The sequence below is a fragment of the Salminus brasiliensis genome, chromosome 2 (assembly GCF_030463535.1).
Source record: "Salminus brasiliensis chromosome 2, fSalBra1.hap2, whole genome shotgun sequence".
Lineage (NCBI taxonomy): Eukaryota > Metazoa > Chordata > Actinopteri > Characiformes > Bryconidae > Salminus > Salminus brasiliensis.
This window is the reverse complement of record NC_132879.1, coordinates 51,381,990-51,391,694: the sequence shown is the minus strand read 5'-3', so window position 1 is coordinate 51,391,694 and position 9,705 is coordinate 51,381,990. Positions and strand designations below refer to the sequence as shown.

General features: G+C 40.8%; 2 protein-coding genes across 2 annotated transcripts; both read left to right on the top strand.

Annotated features, from left to right (window-relative positions):
* Nucleotides 1–1,164: 1,164 nt before the first annotated feature.
* Nucleotides 1,165–5,758, top strand: LOC140549451 (microsomal glutathione S-transferase 1-like). Its single transcript, XM_072673100.1, has 4 exons — nucleotides 1,165–1,220; nucleotides 2,765–2,888; nucleotides 3,120–3,214; nucleotides 3,294–5,758. The coding sequence occupies exons 2-4, from the start codon at nucleotides 2,772–2,774 to the stop codon at nucleotides 3,538–3,540; spliced, it is 459 nt and encodes a 152-aa protein (XP_072529201.1). The 5' UTR covers nucleotides 1,165–1,220; nucleotides 2,765–2,771; the 3' UTR covers nucleotides 3,541–5,758.
* A 117-nt stretch (nucleotides 5,759–5,875) lies between these two features.
* mgst1.1 (microsomal glutathione S-transferase 1.1) lies at nucleotides 5,876–9,466 on the top strand. The gene is made up of 4 exons (XM_072673099.1): nucleotides 5,876–5,973; nucleotides 7,533–7,663; nucleotides 7,795–7,889; nucleotides 9,029–9,466. Exons 2-4 carry the CDS (start codon nucleotides 7,538–7,540, stop codon nucleotides 9,273–9,275), a joined length of 468 nt encoding a protein of 155 aa, XP_072529200.1. The 5' UTR covers nucleotides 5,876–5,973; nucleotides 7,533–7,537; the 3' UTR covers nucleotides 9,276–9,466.
* The last annotated feature ends 239 nt before the right edge of the window (nucleotides 9,467–9,705 follow it).

Genomic DNA, 9,705 nt, shown 5'->3' with positions numbered 1-9,705 from the left:
TCTGCTTGTATTTGTCTTGGGTAGTCATTGTTTATAAACTTGTGGTCTTAATGTCTTGCCTGATTTATTTAAAGGTAAAATAAAAAGATTAAAATCAGCCTAAAACTGTAAATCTAGGCTTCAGTGCAACATTAGAATGTTCCTTCTACCAAACACAAGAGAAAACTCATTCTCAACTCAACGCAAAACATATTCTCATTATGAGTCAGCTATTTCTCATAGAATCTGACAAAGCACAGCTGAGGGCGAAATACATAGAAATTCAAATGAAACTACAGTGTTATGTTAAAAATGCAGCATTTTTAGCATAACACTAGATTAATTAGCCCATACATTTTTGATTTAAGAGAAAATAAATTAGATGCAGGATAATTACTGTGTATTAGCTTCATTTACCATATTTAAATTTTAATTGGTCCATGTGGTATGAGCAAAAGTAATGGCACATTAAAACACTATGTTTTTTTTAAATAAATAAATAAATAATATTTTTTCGTGTACAGTATTTATTTACTGACTTTCACTATGAAAATTACCAAAATGTGTGCTTTGACCTGAGTTGCCCAAACTTTTGCATATGTCCTTACATTGATTACTATAGAGAAGGGCAGTGGAATTAACCTGCATGATATTACTGCTTCAGTGGCTCTGTTCAGTCAACTTTTGGGACTTTCTGCATTACCCCATTGCCTCAAAAAGTTATTTATGTAGTTCTTAGACTCTGTTCCCCTCACACAGTCATTGTTTTTATGCTAATGTTTGGCCCATTAATCTCAGATAACTTAAACACAATTTATGATCCAGGATGACAACATTTGTTATGCTTTTTTCCCATACAAAGCAGTATATCCCCCCGGTTATGTGATCTATAAATCATTAATGATGCCCACAGGTGTATTTAGTCCTCACGTTCTTCAATCAATTTCTATTGTTAATTTATCACAAGCAAGCAAGTCATTATTTTTTGGCTAAATGAAAGGAATTATACAACGAGGCAGGGGGCATGTTGAGTCTACTGCAGTGTTCTGTGGGTTTTATTTATCGCATTAAACAGTCAAAGTTCAGAAGCTGCAGCTTTTGGCGAAGCTTTATTGGGCGAAGGCAGAGCAAGCCTCTTGGCTTCAGTTCAAGTAGGCCGTCCCATAACGTCAACTTCAGCCTACACTCGCAGGCCACAGTGAAATCCAGCACGGCACACTGTAGGTTACAGCATTCCAAAGGTAAGTCCTGCAACTTCTCCTGAGAAGTTCTCTTTAACATGGGAATAGTTGAGAAGGTCTTATGGGACTCATGGGACAGAGAGTAGCTTATTAAGTAAATAAATGTCTGACATGTTCTTTCATAACAGCTACATGTTAAATGTGTTACAACATGTTCTACAGTAACTGTTCTGTAGAGGAGCAGTCAATCATGTAGGAGAGATCGTACTGTATTATGAAGATAAGGCAACTGTATGGACCATATTATCAGCAGAAGCAGACAGCCCTGGATGAATGGAAGAAAAAATAATTTTCATGTATTCTGAGTTAATAGAGAGTAGTTAACCCCTCTAACACAGAAAGGTTTTTAACACTCTAAAGTGTATTATTCAGTAACTCTATTGTCGCTAAATGCAATAAAATCCTTACAGCAGGTGTCCATACACTTTTGTCCATTTAGTGTGTATATATATATATATATATATATATATATATATATATATATATATATATATATATATATATAATTTTTTATTTTTTATTTTTTATTTTTTTTACTTAAAGTTTGGATGCATGATCAGTAATTAGCAACACCCCCTCTTTACCAGAGAATAGCCTCGCCAATTGTACACAACTGCATATGCAATAATGCACTCTCAAATAGATGGTTATATCTCAAATAGATGCCCCAGAATCTAGAAGATCGAGACAGTTACTCCAACAAAAGCAGTTAAACTAAATTTGATACTCTTGATTTTAGAAGAATTTGTATATTTATATACTATGAATAGCTAAGTAAGGAAAAGACTAACTGATTTCCAAAAAGCACAGATGTAAAGATGACACATTTCTATAATATTTTAAGCAAAAATTACTTTTTTATTTCCATTGCTTACAGTTTTAAAATAACAAAACTAGAAAAGGCCCCAGAGCTAAAGTTTGGAGGCAGGATCAGTAATTAGCAACACCCCCTTTGATAAGTATCACAGCTTGTAGACACTTAAACAGTCTAATGCCCACCGGCGGGCCAAAAGTGTTATTACAAACTTCTATTACCAAAGAATAGCCCCACCAGTTTGTACACCACTACTGTACTGTGGGCATTAGAGTACACCACTACTGTACAAAGTGGTGGGGCTATTCTTTGGAGTTTGTCATAACACTTTCGGCCCACCGACGGGCCATATGCTGTCTAAAGGGTTAAACTATTAAAATGTACGCCACCACAAAGTGTCTGACAGCATTAAGATTTAATAAATACGCACATCTTAATGGCTTGGTGCTGTAAAAACTGCACTCTCAAATACATGGTTATTTATCAAATAGATGGTTGCATTGCTTGGGCCAAAGTTCAAGCCTAGCCAATAGAAAACGAGGTTTTATGCTGTCAAATAGGATTAGATCAAAGGGGCCTTCTTAGTGGACAGTCTGGGCGGATTTGGGGTCAATTATTCAGGAGACTTTCTCTAAAGTAGGATTTCCCAGTCAGAATTACTGCCAGACTGAAAACGAGTAAACTATCATTACTGAAAAGGTTTGATTCCATAATCTTTTTTTTTTCTCAGTTCAGCAATGGCCCACACAATTAACACAGAGGTGTTCCTGGCCTTCTCCACCTATGCCACCATCGTCATTCTGAAGATGATGTTCATGGCCCCGCTGACCGGATACTTCAGGGTCACTAGAAAGGTAAGGTACATAGCACAGGATGTACACTACATGTTCGAATGTTTGTGGACACAGATACATTAAGTCACTCACACAGCTTGTCTAGTCCCTGTGGAGAAGTACTGGCAATAGATTAGGACTCTCTGGAGCAGATAGAAATTAATCCATTGGCACCTTGTCGAATGAAGCCCCCCAGCATAGACCAGATCTGTTCAGGCTGAGCAACAAGTAAACTCTCTCCATCCTAAACAGGCCTTTGCAAACCTGGAGGACACTCACCTGGCCAAGACGGCTGAGGAAAAGAAAAGGATGCTGTGTGTCAATGAAGACGTGGAACGTGTCCGAAGGTGAAGCGTCTTTTAACACTGTGTAGGAAAACACTGAATCTGTGCTCAGTGCCTGACAGTCTTATCTTCTTATCTTCAGGTGCCATCAGAATGATCTGGAGAACATCGTCCCCTTTGTGGTGGTTGGCCTGCTCTACGCTCTGACAGGGCCTGACCTCTCCACTGCCCTGCTGCACTTCCGGCTGTTTGCCGCTTCGCGTTTCATCTACATGTTGGCCTACGTGATGGCGCTTCCCCATCCCAGCAGGCCTCTGGCCTGGATGGTGGGCATGGTCACCACCTTGTCTATGTCCTACCGCGTCCTCACTACCACACTGCTGCTGTAGGAGAGGGGGAACACACTGAGAAACATCAGCAATGCTACTATTGCCCTGTTACTGCTAATGTGGCACAATATGCTGTTACTATGCATGTGTAAGAGTCATGCACTTAGCAAATGTGAAGATCTATTGGTCTTTTTTTTATTATTATTTTTCATAAGAGCTCATGCAAAATGCTAAATACAAATGACGGGTTTGATTTCAGTCATCCAATTACACAGCAATTTTTATTTATTTTGGTTTTCCACTGAAATATGTTGTTGAAAGTGAATTCTACCCTAAATACACTATCTGTCCAAATGTTTGTGGACACCCCTTCTAATTAATACATTCAGATACTTTAGGTTGCACCCACTGCGAACACAGATACAATTGGACTCTCTGGAGCGGATAAACCATGCTAAATGCTCGCATGGTTGCGAGCTGAAGCCCCCCAGCATTCAGCTGTGGAGTAGAAAGTAGAAAGTCCTCCCTGGACAGAAGAGACAGTTTCTCCAACAAAAGCAGGATAAACTCGTTTTAATACCCTTGATTTCAGAAGAAACAATAAATGAGCAGGTGTCCCAATACTTTTGTCCACATACAATACATTTAGGTTTTTTTTGGAGTTTGTCAGTAATATCATACCATGTTTTGGAAAGAAACTCTTCAGATTCTTGAACACTGCACGGCCTCCTGTCTCCCGATAGAGGAGTGTATTGTGGCAGTTAGGTCTGAGGCTGTCACTATGACTCAGCAAAAGCAGATAGCTATGACCGACTAGGGCTATCTATTAGTATTGGGCAATACAGTGGCAACCAGAAATTTGGGCACACCCTAGTCAAAATGTCAGTTACTGTAAATAGTTAAGTAGAAAATGAACTGATCTCCAAAATACATAGTTAAAGATGAACCATGCAAAAGTTTGGCCACCCCAAGAGATCGGAGATCAGACCTTTTTTTTTGTACCAAGGTTTCAGGCTGTAATTAGTGTTTAAGGGTTATGTCACAGGCATCATTAGGACAGGCCTGGTGATGCAAATTTCAAAGCTTTATAAATAACAATAATAAACTGTTGCTCACAAGGCAGGAGAAGACTATAAGAAGATAGCAAAGCTTTTTCAGGTTGTTGTTTCCTCAGTTCGCATTAGTCCTCAGTTCCTCAGTCCCACCGAAGCATTCAGTACCAGATGCTTCAAAGACATTTCTAAACAGGTCTGATGGATTCTGGATGTATTTATGAAGTTAAAATAGATGTTTGTTCCTCAGTAAATGGTGCAAAGAATGGTGGAAAAATTCATGGAAAGAACACCTTTCCAACTGTTAAGTATGGTGATGTATAGATCATGCCTTGGGTTTGTGTTGCAGCCAGTGGCACATGGAACCTTAAAGTGGTAGAGGAAGCAACAGCTTCAATTAAATACCAGCAAATCCCAGAGTGGAGGGCTTCTATATAAGGATAATGATCCTAAACACGCCTTGATATCCAGAATGGACTACCTCAAGAGGCTTATTCTGAAGGTTTTGCCCTTGACTTCCCATTCCCTCAACCTTAACATCATCAAAAAATCTGAATATGGATCACAAAAGAGCAACAGAGCAGAATCTCAGAGACTAGAAGATGTATGCAGAGAATAGTATTGATCCTTTATCCAGACTGTTCCTGATTTGTTATTTTGAAATATAAAATTAATGTTCTTCATAATATTAAAGAAATATTTCATCTTTAACTGTATTCTGTTTGGAAATCAGTTCATCTTTTTCTCCCTTTGCTATTCAGAGTTAGATGTACGCTATATTGACAAAAGTATTGGGACACCTACTCATTTTCTTTTTATTAATCAAGAGTAGTCAAGAGTATTAATAAGGAGCTTATCTTGCTTTTGTTGGAGTAACTCTCTACTCAGTCTCTACTGTGGTCTGAGGTCAGGATGTTAGTTAATCACCACCCCACCTTAACCCCCACCCCCCTCCCAAAAGCTCCCCACCTTTCCCCAACTCCTGAAAAGTACTGATAGAACCAGAGAATATCACCCCCTGCTCTACAGCTCACGCGTTTAGTGCCACTGGGTCCTATTCTATTGGCAGTACCTCTCTACACGGACTAGACAAGCTGCGTTTGCGCATTTGTGTCAGCAATGGGCGCAGCTCAAAGTAGCTGAATGCACAAACATTTGGACATCTAGTGTATTTTGACCAGAGTTGCCCAAAAGTTTGATACTGAGCATTTCGTTTAGTCTCGCGTGCCCCCCCCCCCCCATCCCAGACTCTGAGAGATGGTTGGAAAGTGTGCCACTGTGCAGTGGGCAAGATGCAGCCCCCATTATTTCTGAACGTTGCGTAACAAGCAGGAAGTTGGCGAGCCCTCAGTCCTCTTCTGTGCGTCCGCGCGTAACTCTCACAGCGGCTGGACGCGTTCCCTGAGTCCCGGACGCAGATCGAGCTCTTTGCTAGTAGAAGGTAGGTGTGTGAACCACATTACAACAGCTCGACATGTTTCCAATGAGCTTTTACTCGCTTATCGTCCTTTTTTCCTTTCTATGAAGTGGCTACGTGAGTTCTTGAGATTCAGGGGGGGAGGAAAGTGCCTTGGGCACAAAATTGTCTGGATTCTGTTCACCCTTGTGCTCTAAAACCCTCACAAACTTTATTTCCACGATCAGAAATTGCTGCGTAACGTGTGCGCATTAACAGACAAAGAGCCAGTTGTTCATCATGACTGTGTGCAGAGCAAAGGCATGACCACCTAACACTGCATGCTTTATTGGTTGTAAGGATTCACAGCATGCAGAATTGGAGTATTCAGTATTGTAGTGCTTGGAAATGTGCCTCATGTTACTGCTTCAGTTTAAAGTTTAATAAAATATCCAGCATATGTACAGTGATGTACCTGTAGAATATCAGCTAAGCACAATATGTTATAAATACATGCTGTCTATAAGCTAATATATCGTCACTGTCAATACTAAAATGGCACCTTCACAGGAGAAGGGCAACACCTTCTTAACTTTCAATGGAAGTCAGTGTAAGCAGATCTTATATACATAGTCATTTTGGAGCATTTCTATTGGTCCGTTCATCATGAAGTCACGTATCTGGCAGAAATGTAACTGCCAAATTCAAATGATGTGAAAATATGAAAAACAGCAAAAAAAAAAAAAAAAAGAAAAAGGTAAAGTGAAAGGTTGTAGCGTAACATTGGCGATACACATGTCCAAATATTTGTGGACACCCCTTCTAAATAATAAAGGTGCATGTATTTGTCACTGTACTGTGTACAGCAAAACATGTCCTCCGCATTTAACCCATCTGTGGTAGTGAACACACACACAGAGCGGTGGGTAGCAGAGAGGGTAAAAGGCTTTGCTCTAGGGTTCAACAGTGGCAACTTGCCGAGCCCGGGAATCGAACCCACAACCTTGTTATCGATAGCCTGGCGCTCTAACCGCTGAGCCATCCAGCTACTTTAAATTGCATCCATTGCTGACACAGATGTGGAATTGCATACACATACACACACAGCTTGTCTAGTCCCTGTAGACGTACTACTGATAGAACAGATGAACATGAACCTATTGGCACCATTGGGTTGAGCTAGCAGGGTATAACCCCCCCCCCCCCCACACACACACACACACCTCCCAGCATTGAGCTGTGGAGCAGTGGAACTGTGTTCTCTGGAAGGTTGGTGCTCCATCCAATATTGAATATATGAGTTGGAAAGTTGGGGATGGATAAGGTGGGGTGGGGATCATCCAACATCCTGTCCTCAACAAGTTTTGCGCTAGTCGCTGAATACAATCAGATCCTCACAGCAATGCAATCCAAAATATAGTAAAAAGCCTTCTTCCCTGGACAGTAGACAACGTTACTCCAACAAAAAGCAGGATCACCTCTTTTTAATACTCTTGATTTCAGGAGAAACAATGAATGGGCAGGTGTCCCAATACTTTTGTCCATATCGTGTATCTCTCCTGAACTTGTTTCTAAGTCACTTGTCTGTGTCATTGCACCCACAGGAAAGATGGCAGAAGTCGTGCACATGATTGACAGTGAGGTCTTCATGGCCTTCTCCACCTATGCAACCATAGTCATCCTCAAGATGATGCTCATGGGCCCCATGACGTCCTACTTCCGGCTCACAAGAAAGGTCAGTGGGTAATGACTTACACCGTCCACCTGTGATCACTTCCTGAATGTTGTTTAGGTTCCACCTGCAATCAGGGTTTTCTGTTTCGCTGAAATCTATCTGTGGCTCCTTCATGCTGGTTGTTGCTGCAGGTGTTTGCCAATATGGAAGACACACCTTTGGGAGGCTCTGCTGAGGACAGGAAGAAGATGATTAGGGTGGATCCAGATGTCGAGCGGGTGCGAAGGTATGGGGGTTGCTAAGTGCAATGCGTCAGGATATCTACAGCACTGTGCCAAAGTCCCAGGCAGTTCAGAAAACAGTTACTGCTTATGTCAGCAGTAAGTGTGTCCCTGCCTGTAAAACACCACATCGCAGTAAATAATAAATATATAAATATAAATATATAAAGACATAAAGACAAATACAGTAGACAGAAAATGTGGATATGTGGGTTAGAAGAGCGCAGGTTCGGTGGCTACTGTAACAAAGGATTCATTAGATTTAGATACACTTGCACTATATGGGCAAAAGTATTGGGACACACAGTGACACTACGCCAATGTTCATTCTGTTTGCTAATTATTGGGAAAGACGTAAATGATCCCTGGGAAACCAAATCTGAGTTTCTTTCTCAGAGGCCCCCAGACTAAATGTACAAAGTCTAATGAATATCTTCCCAAAGTCGAATAAATGTCTGCTGTATTTCACCAGTATTGCTCTCCTGTAGGATCATGTAGGATGGGGGGCCCTAAAAATTTTACATTTTACACCAGTTTACATCAGCATGCCCCCGACCAATCATAAGGCTAACGTAGCTCTGCCCTCTCTTCCAGTCTGAGCAACCTGGAGAGCTAAAGCTAAAGCTAAAGATAAAAGTGTACCATGCTCTGCGCTTGGGACGGATGGACGGAAGAGGTAGCTGGAGAGACCCGCTACCCACCATCCACCCGTACCCCGCTCTAGTCATGCACGTTCATTAGAATATTAAGGCCATGCCCAGACTGTTCTTAGAGAGGTCTGATGAGAGCAGTTTGGTGGTTTTTGAGGAGTGATTGATCAGATTTCTGCTGTGTGTTTTCTATTTAAACTTTATTTTAAATAATAAACAAGGTTATTATTATTATTATTATTATTATTGTTATTATTATTATACCAAAATCAATATGTAAATGTATCCCAGGGGCTTTAATTTATCATAAAAATCACTTTCCCACTTAATTTAAAACCTTTTTCCATGTTTATGTTTGTAATTTAGTAAATTAATTATATAAATAAGACAACACAAGACTACATAACCCTGACAGTAACCATATGATGGCGATTCGGAGACTGGTCAGCGCTACTCCTCCACGGCCTCCAATGAAAATGTCTCTCCATTTTCAGGTGCCATCAGAATGACTTGGAGAACGTCATTCCCTTTGTGGTGGTTGGCCTGCTCTACGCTCTGACAGGGCCTGACCTCTCTTCCGCCCTGCTGCACTTTCGGCTGTTCGTAGGATCGCGCTTCATCCACACAGTGGTCTACATGATGCCGCTGCCCCAACCCAGCAGGGCTCTGGCCTGGATGGTGGGCATGGTCACCACTTTCTCCATGGCCTACCGCGTCCTCACCACTGCACTCTTTCTTTAAAGCCAGAAGGTCGCTAGAAGTTGCTTAATTGAATGTGAAAGATCTTGCATAACCGTGATCCGTCTGAAGTATTCAGCACAACATACTTTAGCAGTCATGCACAGCAAGCAAGACTAAATCAGTCAGTGTGTTTTTTTATTATTTAGAAGGAAAATTATGACTGAGGCTAATAAATTACGCAATGAATTTCAGTAGGTGGGTTTTCATTTTCATTTCAGTGTGTAAAAGCCAATTGACCTTTCTCCTTAAAACCTACTAATGCAGTTTTCACTGAGATTCTGACGTTCACCAATGCAGGATCCTGCAGGAGCTGTGAGCAGTTCTGTGGTTTAAAAACACTAGAATCTGACGTAGACTTTTCGCTTTTAGAAAATTATTAGGAATGAGGCTTATCTAATTTCATTTATGGATAAAATTCATGTTTCAAAGA